The sequence below is a fragment of the Eucyclogobius newberryi genome, unplaced genomic scaffold (genome assembly GCF_026437365.1).
Source record: "Eucyclogobius newberryi isolate DKJ021-1_F unplaced genomic scaffold, fEucNew1.0.hap1 SCAF_8, whole genome shotgun sequence".
NCBI classification, from domain to species: Eukaryota; Metazoa; Chordata; class Actinopteri; order Gobiiformes; family Gobiidae; genus Eucyclogobius; species Eucyclogobius newberryi.
In genome coordinates this window covers 14266621-14283449 of record NW_027316500.1, presented here as the reverse complement: position 1 = coordinate 14283449, position 16829 = coordinate 14266621, and the positions used below count along the sequence as shown (strand labels likewise).

The 16829-nt window shown below is 38.7% G+C and overlaps 1 protein-coding gene across 1 annotated transcript in view; it reads right to left on the bottom strand.

Annotated features, from left to right (window-relative positions):
• The window catches only part of eys (eyes shut homolog), a 196090-nt gene that overhangs the window by 66979 nt on the left and 112282 nt on the right, over positions 1-16829 (bottom strand). Inside the window, exons 35-39 of the mRNA XM_072437256.1 lie at positions 8595-8779; positions 8302-8393; positions 5883-6033; positions 5699-5811; positions 4687-4919 (exon numbers count right to left, since the gene is read on the bottom strand). Coding sequence (XP_072293357.1) covers positions 4687-4919; positions 5699-5811; positions 5883-6033; positions 8302-8393; positions 8595-8779 — 774 coding nt within the window. The remainder of the gene's footprint in view (positions 1-4686; positions 4920-5698; positions 5812-5882; positions 6034-8301; positions 8394-8594; positions 8780-16829) is intronic.

Here is a 16829-nt window from a genome sequence, read left to right as displayed (position 1 = left end):
CCAGTAAGGTTGAATCTTAAACCTTAAAGTCAGTTTACAATAGGATGTAGATAGCCCATTACAGAGCTGTTAGTTAACAAAGAGGGTAGTTTCAAGTGAAACCAAAAACTCCCTTTATCAGGAGGTCCCTTCCGGTGGGCAGGGCTTACCCAGACTAAGATAAATATCTGAGTTCCCAGACTTGATTCGCAGATTGAGAATGACTCTTGAATGGGACACTCCGGGACGAATGAGGGACTACAACCATAGGCATAAATGTTCACAGTCATTGAAAAAACAGTTAATCTTGACATCCCTAGTCCGTGTAAATTTCTTCCATGTGCTATTTATCCAATCTAGGACTGAATTTTTTTTATTGATTCATCGTAACTAATCAATTATGGAGATAATCGTCATAACTGTTATCTGAAATATCTGAAATGCACAAGGACTTCAAAGCATTGAAAACTTATTGCTAGACTAATCAATCAAAAATAATTGTTAGTTGTAGCTCTAACCCTATTGCTGGCCTGGACTCCTCTGAAATGAGATTGCATATCTGAGTGCGACTTAGTGACCTGGTTAAATACAAATTCAAGAACTTGAATTAAATAAAAAGGTACGATTGCTGCATTCTCTGATATAATTCATGTAGCAGTCGGATTCTCTATTAGAAATCATAAGATTTGTCACTAGAGACAGCGTTTAAAAAATACTATAATGACTTTTTGCATTTGATCAAATCTGGTTTGCAATTTAGTCACGTGTCGCACAATTCAGTTGATTTGCAGATATAGAACTAATACTTAACCCAGAAAGGCAGCCTTTTGAGTAGATAATGTTGTACAACGTTTTCTTTTGTCTATGTGAGCTTAAGCAGAAAAGACTTAAAAGCTACAAAGCATGGTAACAGGTCACAAGCAATCAAGCCAACGCCTGCATTGTTTTCTGCCTCAATGCTTCACTAAGCAATATTTGATATCTCTGACAAGGTCTGTTACCTGCTTTGTTACCTTTTGGAAACGATACAATCAGGCATAACATTACATTATGATCACTCTTCTATGGCTGGTCGCTTGATACGATATTCCCTTTGGCACTAGGCCCCGTCATACATCTCAGTAGGGGGCACCTGCGAGTTCAAGTATGAGACATAAAAGGAAAAACTTTTCTAAAGCTCGTCACTGTGCAGCTGAACTAAGAGCAATTGTAATCACTGTGAGGAAAAAGTAATTGTTGTCAATCAGTGCTTGAAAGAGTAATTAAGCCTAAATAATACATGACACCTGACATTAAGAGAAAGGAAAGTTAGAGGCTCACTCAGAAAGTTCATCTTTTGAACAAAAAGCACTAGTCAGTGTTTGTTGACAGTTTTGACAGGATACAATTACGCAATCATGTAGTCTGTAATTGTTATGCAAATTAACACACTCCATTACTTAAGTTATCATTTTCATCTGTTCTGGGAAACAATATTGATTGAATAACATCTTCAAATGTGTGTGTACCATATGTGAAAAGCTCATTATGTAACACATAGTGATCATTTACATTTACAACATTTTGAGCCGTTATGTTTTTTCTGGGTTGGATAAAACCGCACAAGCGAGTCTCTGTTTCCCAAATGCATCACTTTCTACCGTTTATTTCTTTATATTGATCAACACAGACTGGGAACACAAAAAAAGCACTATTATGCATAGACCTGAGACAGCCGCTGCCCTCTGCAACTCCCTGTCCAAACCATCAGAGACTTCACGCTCAGCACCTTCAAAAAAGCACTGAAAACACCTCTTCAAACCTGGTTTCAAACAACCATCTTTTGTCTGTTTGTTTGTTTGTCTCTCTTAACTGTGAACTGTCCTTGAGTGTCATAAAAAGCAATTAACAAGTTTTCTTTAATGATTACAATAGGAGTTATTCATTGTCCGTGGTTATATTGCTTGGCCTGGTCCGTGTATATAAAACCACATCAGATAGGGTCGTGGTGCTTTCATGAGGAATGGACGGCAGCAGATGAGAGGTCACGCTGCAGTATTTGTCTCGGATACTTCTCTGAGTGTCAGCAGTACATCTAGGACACAAACAAGTCTGCATCATTAGTCACTGTGTGGGCTGACATATCTATAATTAACTAAGAGCACTCGCTTCCTTCTTCTCTTGTGGCTATTACTTAATTCAACAAGATGTGACGACAAGGTTGTCACCCTGAAAAGCAGATTGAGCAATAGACATGGGCGGACTCTGTCAGCATGTAAACAACCTCTGGACACAACTTCTCACTACTGCACAGCACATCGCGGCTGAATATAAGACAAAGCTTTCCTATACTCAGCTTAATAAAAAGAGACATGTTTGTATAACATGTAGAATCAACCTAATGTATAATACTTCACATGACCAACCAGCTTGCTTATTGTGAATACCCCAAGTAAATTAAGGATATTCCATCAGGAAGCTCAAGATCAGACGTCTACTCAAATATTTACATCTCCAAAACCAAGGCAGATGCATTTATCTGGCAGCTTCAAAGTAAATAAACCATATTAAATTACTTTGCTAACATAATTATTTACCAGTAAGGTTTGAAATGATGAAATAATCAATTGCATGAAATGTGTATATTTCTATTGGGCATCTCATAGAACACTATGGACTATACTATTAATGAATGCGTACTGTAGATGAAACAATCAATGTTTAATGAAAATGTTATCGTGATAACACCGATTAAATACAAAATAGTGACATAGAAAGCTTTTCCATGTTGTTTAGAAGAATTTCAACAATTAGCCTAACAAAGTGGAAGCTCTGTCATGTAAACACAGAACGACTTCTTCAACAAACGCTCCTTCTCCCACGGGAATACAAATGAGAGCCAAGTCATAAAAATAGCATATTTTTTGTTACAGAGCCTGAGGAGGCAAATCACATTCAAGGATTTCTTAAACACCTGAAAATGAGTGTTGTGAGAGACTGTAACAGAGGTGTCACACAGGGGCGCACAGTGGGGGGAGTGGGCTAATGCGGTGTTAATAACTGTTAGCATTAGTGTGTGGCTTCAAGCTGCGAATGTCAGATTAGTGTTGCACCTACAGAAATACAACTGAAGTGTGAAGCAGTGGAGTGGATTATTTCACTTCTTGAATGAAATGGAACTGCCCTCTATACTAATCATATTTGTGGGACTTTTATGGTTTAATTTGCACATATATTGGAATTGTTGAGCCCTCCTTGGGGGTCCCGCTCCCCAAGTTGGGAACTACTCTTCTTTACTGTTACAATGACCCTTTAAACAAGTAGATTCAAAGTTCTGGAGGTTTTACTGGACAAATACTCACGGAAAAGTTGATTCCAAAATTGTTTTTCATGTTAGCTACATATACATGTATAAAGTTCAAATATAATCTTGAGACTAGAACATACTATTTGTTCAATCTTGTGTAGTAGAAAAGCAAATTAAAAGACATTTCTTTCCTGAAAATTCTTAGTGTTTTTTTTTTTGTAATATAGCAGCATTTAGGTCTAATTATAGAAAATGAGTTATGGTATTTAACATTTGCCTCCATTATTAAAGTTTAAACATTCGGATAACATCACATTTTAAAGGGTCTACAACCAAATAATTTCTTCAAACTTTTGCAAAAAAACCCTCATTCGGGTTGAGGCTAGAGAATATAGTTGTATCTTGGACACATTGGGTAGAGCTATTGATGGTAAACAATCATTCACTCTCACATGTATTGTTGCTACATTAATTAATAAAAACTCACACACGCAACTAACAAGTCTTAATTTTCTTGGAAGGAAGAGAAAAGTTCAAGAATATCCACTACACTCGCAGAAATAACTCACGAGTGATTGTTGCCTTCTTGAGAGGCAGGAAGACTAGTCTCTTAGCCAACAAGCACCCCCTCCTGCCATAATCATATATATAATAATATTATCAATAATTATTTTATTGCAAAATTGGTAAATGCATTTTTGGCCTTGAAGAGAAGCAGATTTGAGCAGTCGTCAGCCAAATCAAGCCAGCTGAACAATATCTACCTCAAACTCAATAGAACACACAAACTTTTCATATCGACAAATGTCTTATTTGACAGATTTAGTTTGTGCATTACAATTCATATAGCCTTCTGACTGAGAAGGGAAAGCATACAGCATCAAGGCATACATATAAGTTTACTATCTTTTTAATTTTCAAGATAGGTGCACACACTAAGACTAAAAACATATGTCATCCGTGACTCAAGGGAAGGATGCAATTTAATTCCACATCAATCCAAAAGCCTGTGTCAACACATGGAAGCGTCTGCCTTTACTACGTGTGGGTCTGCCGAAACTCTTGGACAAGTGTCAAGGCGATTGCTACAAAGTAAACATTTTTGTGAAAAGCTAAATGTTGGTTGAGGACTACGAGGTCAGATTGTTAGTTGCACTGAGCGCTAGAGGTGACTGAGAACACACGGAAACGCTTCAAGCTGCTTAGAAGAGCTTTCATTCTATTAATCACAGCTCGAATAATTCACATCTCACCAAAATCCTAATGCAGCCAACTCCATTCTCCCATATAGTAAAACCTATTAGGCCAAGAGGCTCAGTGTATATTAAGCCACATAATAGGTTTGGCTGGTTCACGATGAAGAGCTGTGCTGTTATGAGTTGTAAAGCGGCAAAAATTCCAATGCATATTTTAAGTCTTACCTTTCTCACAAAAAAGTCCACTGAAATGTAGTGGACAGTGACAGAGGGGGATGAGTTTGTTGAAATGATGTTGTACATGACATGTTCCTCCGTTTTGGCAAAGACCATCGAAGCAGACTGGAGGCCCATCAGATAGTTCTGTTTGGGTAACTAAGGCCAAACTTTCCTTTAAAGATGAGCTGGTGGAAATAACCATTCTCGGCAGAAAGGTAGCTGATGGATGTAAAGTGTTTCTGTTAAAATAAATAGAAAGAGTGTTAAGTATAGCAATATGACCTAACAACTAAAATTAATACGTTTTGATGGTAAAAACAGTGGCACAGTGGTTAAGTCATACCACCTTAAAAATGCCTGACCTTGTCAGATCATAGAAGCTCAAAAAGGTTGTGCCTGGTTAATACTTGGATTGGAGACCACTGGGAAGACCAGGGGCTATATAATCTAAGCTATTTTGTTTCACAATTTAACAATAAATCAATTAAAATAATATTCTAATCTTACAAAGCGCATTGGTGCATTCTTCATTCACTGCATACTCACTGTGGTAAGCTACTGCTATAAATGTAGCTTCCCAAGGAACCACCACCAATCACAAAAACACACTAACAGCTCATTAATTCTAGGCAAGGTGGGTGAAGTGTCTTGACAGCACTCTTCCATCCCAGTACGAACCACGCCCAACCCTGCTTAGCGTCCAAGATCAGACATTCTCAATCTCAGGAGATCGGACATTCTCAAGATAATAAAGCAATTTACTAGTCGGATGTCAGAATATCCAGTAGGCCTGTAAGTCTCTGTTGTGTGGTAATGAAGTAATATGCAGGCCATCATTACACATGACATTAAATTTAATCAATCAACAGCTAAAGGGCCATAATTTGTGTGTTTTGCCTGATTTGTGTACAATAGCTTCAATGAAAATGCAAAACTGTAGACAACCTATTGTTCATAATCTATTTATGAAAGGTTTCAATCACTTTACATGAAACTAAGCGTTGTTAGAAATAATTACCTGCATTCCCCAGTGTTGCTGTTGGCAACAGCATCCGATGTGTAAAAATTCCAACGTTTATTAAGCTCAATTATTTCTATGCATCCAGTGAAGTTGTGGACGGGCTCAGCTTTCTAAGAAAATGACATATTATATTGTGCATTGATTTGATTCTGATTTGGTAAGCAGGCACTTTGAAAATTACCTGGTTTAATCGGTATCTAAGTGGGAGGCCGCCTACAAAGATGTGATTAGTTCTCTCTGGCATGTGTCCTTGCCAAAAAATACTCACTAGACTCTTTACTGAGCTATAACCAGACAGAGTTAACTCAGCTTCACATGGGTTCAGCAGCTGCCTGTGAGGAAACACAATTCAACAACATTAAGTACATTGTAATATATATTTTGAAGTCAGAGCTTATTCTTTTGCTTATTTTACTGAAGAACTGGAGATCAGGGGTGTTTTCTTGAAATAAAAACTAATTATAGTTGTCTTTTTATATTACCATTAAATTATGTGGTGGTTGGTTATACTAGATAAAATAAGACAATTCTAACAGGACAATTTTTTTTATTTTTCAGTTTTATTACTACTTAATTTAGTATCTAGTTTCATTTAGTATTGCTTAGTATCTGGATATTAATTAATTAAGACACTCAATTTACACCAAAGCAGCAACACACACAGATCTTACTGCCTTAATCAATATATAGTAGGTAAAGAGCTATTTCAATGCCCTAACATTTAGTGATCACAATATTTATTAATTCTCATACAAGACTGAAAGCCCTCTAGTTTTGTCATTAATCTTTCTAAAACTATTCTGATTCCACCCTGCAGTCATCTATAAATTAGAAAAACAATAGCAAGCTTTATAACAGCAAGGAACGCAGATAATTACCTAAGTGCAGATTGTGGACCAGCCACCTACAGCTCCAGGGTACTCAAGCTGCCGTCTTCTCTCGCCTGTCTCCCCACTGCCCCTTGCTCCCCGGGAGGAAGTTAGAAGGTTTATGAAGCAATCTAGTCTGATTTGTTAAGCCTGTACTTTGTGGGTTGTTGCATATGGCAGCTAAACACTCGGGGCGCTAACTCCGAGCTGCATAAGTCCTTCCTCTTGAGCCGGCGAGTAGAGAAGCGGTTAATTTAGGAGCAGTCTGCCAGAGAAGAGGCCTGGCCAGCAGCCAGAGGGCACTGTGCTCACTGTCCTTGAGAAGTCGGCCCCACCGGGTTTCTATTTAACATATTGAAAAGCGTCTTTGACGGGAAGATATATTAAAAGTCTATAATGAGTTAGGCAGTGACGTTGAGGATGGCCGAGGTGCTGTAGCTCTGGGTCAAATCAGACAAAGATGGACGGACTGGGCCATCAGACAATTACAAAGAATTTGCTTTGTGACACTAGAAACCATTTTTCCACACTCCCAACCCTCTATATATGACAGCTCTCTTTCTTGCAATGCCTCCACGGGGTCAGTACAGAACATTATGATCGATTCATACTGCTGTTGTATTTTTCTTGCAGGAAAAAAAAAAAAACAGGAGGTAGTGCCTCAAAGCCCTTTCAACCCACAGGCTTTTGTGGATGCTCATGCAAATTTGGGACAGCGCAGCTTTCTGCCAAGACACATAGAACAACCTCTGTGAGCCAGCTTTGTTTCAGGCAAATGAAGTTTCTCACCTTTGGCACACTGTGCTCATAATCACCTCCATTACTTAACATAACTTTTATATATCCCCCATTTGTTACTATCACACAATCGTGATTGTGATCCTTTGGAACTCAGCACAAAGGGAAATTAAAAATGTTGCCCAAACAGAATATAAAATGCCCTTTTGTGCAACTTTAAAATGTCTGCCTGGTGCCCTTATGCAAAATGCAAAGTAAACGGATTTGATTTTAGTTGAACATTAGCCTTTTTGTTTCAGCTTCCAGCTCATACATAATAAACTTGGTATCTCGTGTCTCAACCGCAATCTTTCTTGTGTCAGAACATAATGGAGGAGGCTGGCAGCAAGATTGCACACCAACTTAGGAACAATATAACTAAAGAGGCCACAGCCCGCACTTTAAATCATTTAAACATTGATTTTGTGCTCAGCTCTAGCTTGTTAATCTTTTGGTAATGAAAAACTGCAAATGAAGACTTTAGAACAGCCAATAAAACGTGGCCAGTGATCACTAATGCATTTTAATAGGCATATTCTGACATTTTGTTTCAGGTATATAGTCGTACATATGTTCATTTGGCCATCCATAATAAAATCAGCTTCCAGCCTGGTTATCTCTGCAAGTTACCTCTTATTGAGAACATACGTACATACTGTATATATATTGTACCACACTTCACAAATCACTACATACGCTGCCCAATACAGCCTGGGGTGCCTAATTACACAAGTATTACTCCTTCAGCAAATGTGTAGTAATTGTATTGTTGCCGCAATTTTACACTGCTTTGAGAAGACTTGAACGTGGATCCTAGTTTAAGGGCTACTGATCGAGACAAATTCAAGCAAGATTTAATAGTATTAGAATAAATGATATGGTAGACAAACATGCTTAAACTACCACTTCTAAAACAGAACATGGTTCTAAAGTACACAAGCGTGTGACAAATACCTGATGTTAACAATGTGCACGTTGTCATTATCGACTTTAACCGAGGTATTCATTTGGGTCACCTCGTCCTCTTCATGACAACTGAATGCATACTGCAAGCATCACAAAGAACAGACAGAGGGGAGAGAGAGAGAGAGAGAGAGAGAGAGAGAGAGAGAGAGAGACAGAGAGAGAGAGAGAGACAAGGAGGGGGAGAGAGCCAGAGAGAGACATACTCAGTGCCATCTCTTTGTGTAACATTCTTATGAAACCCAGTGTTTATCAAGGTATGATATATATTTCTGTATTTTTACCTTCAAAATGCCCTCCGTAATAAAGACTTTGATGAAAAAGAACTGGCTGTTGGCAGGTCCCTGGTCCATATACAGAAGAGTTCCTTGTGGAGAACTGGTTTGAAATCTCAGAGTGATGTTATTGAGAGAATTCAGTATAATGCCATCAAACTCCACGAAGGAATTTCCAAAATACTGCACATTGGCTGCAAAAGAGAGAAAATAAGAATTGAATTACAAGATTAGAAGTAACCCCAATAGCGGATACATATATGCAACTCAAGTATTTATAGCAAGTTTAAGTCAAAAACTGACATACTTTTTTCTTTTCAAATAATTAGCAAGAATTAAGTTAGTCTTTATTTATTATGTACAAATGCATTTAATTCAATTAAATTCAATGTAGTAAACAGTTGCCTTTTTTTTTTTTAAACAAAAAACAAAACATGATCTGCACCAGATTTAGCTCTCACCTGCCAGTCTCTTGGCAGGTGAGCATAACAGTAAAAAGTACCGTAAATATTACAATTACAACTAAACTAGCTCATAAATAATATTAGCTCAGTAAAATAAGCAATACAATATCACAATTTTAAATATATTTGATGGCTTCCTAAAATTACCAAATTATTTCATACAAATATCAAAATATCTGTGCTCATTTTGAAAAATTTCAAATACAATTTAGCTTGACTAATGTTGATGTTGCAAGATGTGCTTTTCAAGTTCCGTAACAGTATTGAAAGTATTAAGGTCTACACAGACATTTTCAGACTGTCTGGAAGTTAAGATAAGATAAGATATTCCTTTATTGTCCCACATGGGGAAATTTCATTGGTGCAACGCAGGAAGATACAGAGGTAGATCCACAAGAACAGATCACTTATAGGAAGTCTACTGTCTGGCAGATTGTGCAAAGGCAGATGATTTTTTGGGGGATTGTGCCAGTTCAATGACCATAACCACATGTCTGTGCCAACAGCCTCCTTGAAGAGAGGAAGAAATGCTAACCACCTCCACAACATCTGACACAGTCTCTTCATTTAAGTCCAGGCTTAAAAAGTTCCTCTTCGAAATCGCTTATGGTCAGAGTAGTTAGGAACAGAAAGATAAACCCACAGCTTCAGCTACGCTGCCCTAGGAGTAACTGTGCTGGGGGAAGTATGACAGCTTGAGCACTATCCTCTTCTTCTGACTACTTATGCTATCAAACAATATTTATTTTTTAATTCCACTTGCAAACTGTTCACCGCCTTCTTTTTCTTTCTCTCACTCCTGAGGACCTGTGGACCCAGATGTCCCTCTCCTGGTGAAGTGGTCCCTGCCCCATGTGGACGGTCCCTCATCTGCCTGAAGAGTGGCTCCAGTTCGCCTCAGTCGGTCCCTCATCTGCCTGAAGAGTGGGTCCAGCTCGCCTCCGACGGTGCCTCATCTACCTGAAGAGTGGGTCCAGCTCGCCTCCCACGGTCCCTCATCTGCCTGAGGAGTGGGTCCAGTTCGCCTCCGACGGTCCCTCATCTGCCTGAAGAGTGGGTCCTGCTCGACTCCGACGGTCCCTCATCTGCCTGAAGAGTGGGTCCAGTTCGCCTCAGTCGGTCCCTCATCTGCCTGAAGAGTGGGTCCAGCTCCAGTCTCCTCGTGTCCGTCTGTCCGTCTGTGAGAGTCGGATCTCTCCTTCACTGGAACTCCTCCAGGTTTCTACGCTTTTTTCCCAAAGAGGTTTTTTTTTGTAGTTTTTCCTGGCCGAGAAGGAGAGTCTAAGGACAGAGGACCCTGGGACATTGTCCCTCGCCACCACAGACATTGTCTGACTTCATCGCCACCACAGACATTGTCTGACTCCATCGCCACCACAGACATTGTCTGACTTCATCGCCACCACAGACATTGTTGATTCATTTCTCCCTGTGGCCCTCAGAGGCAACTGTTGTTGTGATTTTGGGCCTTACAAAAATAAATTGATTTGATGATTTGATTTGATTTAAATAATGAATCAGAAATCTTATTAAAGCTTCCAAAGCCTTTGCATACATGGCGTGGCTATTTGGGCCAAATTATGCTTTTGATCCCATCAAATAACCCTGGACACATCCAGATGAATTAAGTGCAAATAGCAATCACCAAGTTAATGTGGGAGGACAAGGTAGAGGGAACATATACTTTTAAAGTGAAAGTAGAACATGTTTGATCCTTTTGGTCAAATCATATGGTGATAAAAAGCTTATTGATAAAGAGCGCTGCAGGCTCGCTCCATTCTGTGAAGAGGATTATGGCATGATAGCACTACATTCAGTTACAAATAGCTTATATTGCTCATTAAGACTATTGGGTTTTTCAGTAAAATCCCAGCGCTCATAGATCTAGTTGGGGCTATAGTGCCACAGAACAAGTTAAAAGCCGGCTTAGTGAGTTTCTCATCTGAACAGGGTGAGTGTGGACTGCCTTATCAAATATAACACATTTTGGATACACAATCTTCAGTCTGCTCCTATAGAAAGGCCTTAGATGATGAAATTTGAAAGTTAATCAGCAGTACGACCTTTATCAATATTTGTAACATGTCAGGACCTAATAGACCAGAGCCACTTTGATCTGACAGTGTGTTCCTCTGAGCATTTGGCAAACAAGCTAATCTAAATAGCCCCATTTTCTCTGGAGAGCAATACAACCAATACCCCGCAGACAACAGTGAAAATTATCAGGCGTGACCTACTGCGCATGAGGTGTGAATTAATGAGGAGAAATGCATACGCAACAATGCCGCCCGTCCTCCTGCCTCAGCTCTGACAATAGGGTTTGCCAATGCTGATGATGGAAAATTACCCCTCTGAGACAAAGTTATTCATTAATTTTAAAGCCTTTAGTCTGATGTAGGCTTTGATGCAGTTTGAGGGTTTTGCCAGGAGCCTGCACCGCATCATGCATCATTACCAGTTACCTTCAAAGCATTCCTGTATTTTCACTTCATATATTTCGAAACAAATTTAGATACATCATCCTTTATGAAACAGGTCAGGCTAAATTTAAGTTTTTAATGTGCACAATTTAGCCACCTCCCATGTCCCCTTCAACAATTTGGGAGATTAGTCCTTAGAAAGGCTTTGTCCACCATCTGATAATTGAAATGGAAGGGTTAGCATAATGCTGACCAAGGGTTATTCCTCACTCTGCTATGTTGAAAAGTTTTTTTGCTAGTTCAAAAAGAAAAGAAGTTGCCTCAGTGGGAATAGTCATTCATAAAAAAAATATTTCATTTCAGATCTTGGGATGGTCGCTACAAACGCATGTCCATAATAGAATAAGAACATTTATATGGGTCATGTTTTAATGTAACTCAGACGATGTTGCAGCGCTGTGAGCAGAAGATGTCAGGGTAATACATTCTATAATCTTATAAAATATATTTAGAGAAACGTGACTTTGAGATCAATTATAAGAAGGAGACATTGGGCCGAGAGATTTAATTGATTTGGAATGTAATGTGCCATTTATAAAAAAGCCAGGATGTAAGGCCTGTTTTGTGCCTGATTTATAGAGCGAGGTAATAGACTGACTGATTGAACTTGTCACAGGGCCGAGATAAAATACTGCTGAAGAACATTCTTGGACCCTTGCAAATTCACCGCCCTAAGGGAAGGCAAAAAGGTCATTCTTTATTGGCAAAATGGACAGAAATAAAAAGATAGATTTGGAATATGTGAGGTGTAAGAAGATTCTGGATATTATTAAACCAGAGAATACACAAAGGACATGCTAACTATGATGAAGGGTTAGGCTTTAAAAATAACAGTTTACTCTAGTGGCACAGGTCAGCCATCAGTGAAATGACAAAGCCAAAAAGAAGTCTCAGATATAATTTGTATTTCTTGATGCTATTATTGCTTATTATTTATTTATTTGGATATACCTCAATACAATTTTCTTTTTCTTTTATATTATATCTTTAAATACCCCTAGCCTCCTCTACCCCATTGCCAACTCTTCTACCCCGTTACATCCCCATCTTTTTCTTTCTACTTCTTCTGTCTTGTTCATTTTATCTGTATATTATTGTGTATTGTGCGTGCTGTCCCCCCTTGTCTGTAAATACCCCCCCTTTTTTATATGTTCAGCGTCTTTGGGTCACTGAAAAGCGCTATATAAATAAAAGTTATTATTAATATTATTAATAAATATAAACACAATACAAAGAACACAGCCAGAGAACAAGAGCAAATAATAAAGGCCCTCGGCCCCCTTTGTGACAACGGGGTACGAGCCTACGAAGAGCACACCCCTGATCCCCCCCGCCTACATCACCCCTCCCTCACAAACAGTACCGACTTTATACTACTTCATTCATTTTTACGACCACACGGGTTGAGATAGAGTTATGTCCCCATCGGCTCTTATTTTCACTGTGACGGGGAGGATAAGTGTGTTTATGAAAAAGTAATTTTTTTCATTACATTCAAATTGCCTGAAAACCAAAACGCATGCAAGTCTATGGCATATTTGTAAGGTTGCCATGGTAACATGCTTTTACATAGAGGTATGCTGCCATTGACTTTTTTGGTTCAGAATGGTAAGAAGGATATCTGTGCTAAATTTTTATTCTATGTCAAAGTAAATCTTTTGACTCGATTAAAATGTTCAAGGGGGCACTATAGAGCCTTTGTAAAATATAACTATATATAGTATATAATTGCGTTCATTTTGCACAAAACGTGTACAGTGATCCCTCGTTTATTGCGGGGGTTACGTTCCAAGAACCGGCGTGTCCCGGAGCTCACACGCGCGCGCTCTCACCGGCCTCGCAAACTTCAATTTGGCGGTTTTACGTACGTGTACATATTAATCCATAACGTTATTGACACACAGGTAGAGAAGACGTGGAGAGACTGTTCAGCCAATCAGAATGCAGAACACAATGCATGATGAAAATCCGCGAAGCAGCGAGACCGCGAAAAGTGAACCGCGATATAGCGAGGGATCATATTCATGCCAGAAAATAGGACATCTCTGCGGCTCTGCAGAAACTCACATTTTTAAAACACCTCTAATCGCACATGAGTGTAGTTAATTTTGACAAATGTTCAAGCTTTTTGAATGGAAATCCAAGGTAGAAAAAAAAAGGTAGAACATTTTGAAAAATTGGCTTACGCCCACAATGACTCCTAGTGGGGTTTAGGGTGAAAACTGTAAGAGGAGATGCCAAAAGTATGATGAGGTGCACTTTTGTCAGAGCCGTGTTTGACAAAAGAATGACAATGGTATTTATATAGACACATCCTCTATACATTGGAGTTGTTGATTTAATGCATACATGTTAGAGAACACTATGTTCAGCATTGTGATCATACTTCCAGGATTGATAATAAAGCTGCATAAACTACATTTGTGCATTTACTGCACTTAATGGAAAAATATGATGCATTATTTCTATTGTAATCGCCCTTTAAACATGCCAACCTTTAGTTTGGTATCTAATTTTTTTTGAACTACCTTAAAAAGGAAAATATAACAAACAAAATTACATTGGGCTTTCTGCTTATTTCCAACACTGCACACAGTGTTATTTCCCCTTGCCACCAGTAGATGGTGCCACCACTCAACTCAAGATAGATTTTATAGAACACATTTTCGGTTTATTCCATGGTCTCCGCACACAGTTGTACTGACCATACAATGACAATCGTGTCTGGCAATGAATTATGGACTCCAGGTAAACTAAAAGTAAACTATTACTCCATTCCATGGAGTAACTATGGAATTTGGGTTTGCAGGAAATGTTATAAATAACAGCAGAAGAGCCGTGGAGGGAGGGGCTTTTATTTGGATTGAGAACAATGACTTTCAAGAGAGACACACCCAAAGACTACTCTCACCCATAAGTAAATCAAATCCCGTCTTTGTGACGAGATTTTTGCTTAAAACTGCAACACGCAAACCCAAGCAAAGGACTTCATCAATGGATCCGTGCAATGGCCTTTTCGTTATTTGAGGAATGCCTCAGAGCCAAGGAAAATGCAGATCAAATGGACCTGATCCAGCCATTCTTAAGCCTGACAGTGTAAGAACCAGAGCTTCAGACCGAGTGGCCCTGTTCCCTCCCACCGTGACCCTGAGTGAACCCTGGAGGAGTCAGCTCCATCAACGCGGACATACAAGCCCATCTCGGATGGATGGATAAGATCCTCACAGTATCAACTTTAAATCAAACACAGATAGATTTAGAGCAATTGTATCTAGTGTATCCATCTGTATACAATATTTATTTGTTTAATTATTTGCTCAATACATCTTCATAAACCATAGTTGTCAATGTCATGGTTATGTTCTCATAACCTTAAGATTAACTAAGTATTAATTTGTATAAATTAATTCCTTTAGATAATTGATTTGAGAATTGTTACCGGTAATTGCCTAAATGGGCTGGTGCCCCACATAACTATTAAAAAATACAAATTAAATCCACACTTTAATACTGTGTGGTATGTTTGACATCTTGATCCAATTCTTTAATCAAAATTAACTTTGCATGTCACTCTCTTCCATAAGGGGGAGGACATGAATAACACTAGAGTATTTGAACTACTACAACATCCGCCATTCTTTTGAATGTCAATGACACATATCTTTGTCTTTATTTAAAAAATGTCTAAACTTCAGCACAGCATGCCTAAGACAAATGTTATAAGTTCATAAGTGTGGCAATGTTTGAGCCATTGCACACTTGCAATTTTGGGAAAATAATTGCTCTATGAACAGAAGGTTAACCGTCTGACACAGAAGAGTCTCACAACACAGCATGTTTTTGGACTGACCTCCTGACTAAATTTGAAGGTTTTTTTTGGAAAAATCCAGAGTAATTTCATTTCTGCTACAGTTGGCACTGGGAAGAAAACGGCCTCACCTGTGCTGCTGGTGATCACTCCAGATGAAAGTCAACCAAATTGAGGCTTAGTGGCAGTAATCCTCCCTCCATTGGCACATTTTGTTGGCATTTTTTTGGTGATTTCATCAGTTCTAATTCAGTAAAGCAAAAACACTGTGCAGCTCATCAGTGAATGCACATGTGCAAAAAACAATTGAGTCTATTTTGGGGGCTCCTTATCTTACACCAGCAGTGTGATGCTCAGAACTGCACTATATACATGGAATTAAGACAGTAAAGAAATAAAAAAAACAGAACACAGAAACAGGCTAAAGAGTACATTGTAATACATCAGTAAATATCTGATTCTTTAAAGGTGTGAAGCAGTCGTTGGCGTTGAGCTCTGTGAGTATATTTCCAGCAGCACCAAGGGCACTGCATGCATTTCCGATGGTGACCTAGTTAGATAGACTTTAGATTCTGGATCCTCTTACTTATTTTCTTTGATAATGTTTGCGTTAAAAGACTATGCCGTTCTGATGGTGTGTGCTGTTCCCTCTCCTGTGCACCGTTAACCTGCTCTAAACATATACAATTTGACATAACCTTTAAATTAGACATGGTTTACATGTCTACAAAGATAATACCGTAGTCTGGAGATGTTTTTGGAAAGAGCAACACAACTGCAAAATTCACAACATCACAATTTAAAGCTAGAAGCAGCAAAAATAGTGAAATCTGCCAATAGTCCACACAATGTTGAAGGCACAATGCCAGACCTGGACACTCAAATTCTCTCTTGTTCACCAATACAATCTCTCTCCAGTGAACCACAACATTTGCCATTTACAATAGTTTAGTGGTTGAAGTTGATATTTTCAGCACAGATCTCAAAATGGTTCAAAATACCTTGAAGAAATCCAGGTGGAATCTAATGCCACAATTGACTATTTTCATTTTATCCTAGGTCATTTTCAACAGTGTTTAGTAAACCGCTCTTAATTACCATGTTTTTTCTAATTCACAGAGCACAAGAATATTTGGATGTCTAGAGGATTTGTTTTTCCAAACAAGTGTGTCTGGTGTGTACTTTTAACCCTCTCTAAACCAATGTAATTTGAGCCGGATGGGGGCTGGATCAGGTGCAGCAGGGAGGACTCCATTATGTTTGGCTCACAGTGATTTTCAGAGTGTCTTACTGAATTGGTTCAAGCCCGTCTGTGTTCAATAGGTCTGTTTTACAGCTCTGTGAGCAGTTTCAAAGGTGCATAGACCTCATCTGTCAGGGAGTAACAATCTGTCCACCACTCTGGATTCCTCCTCTCTCACACACAGGCACTTCTGGAGTATGTTTATCATTCAAAAAAAGAAAGAAAGAAATTCATCTGTTAAGAATTAAA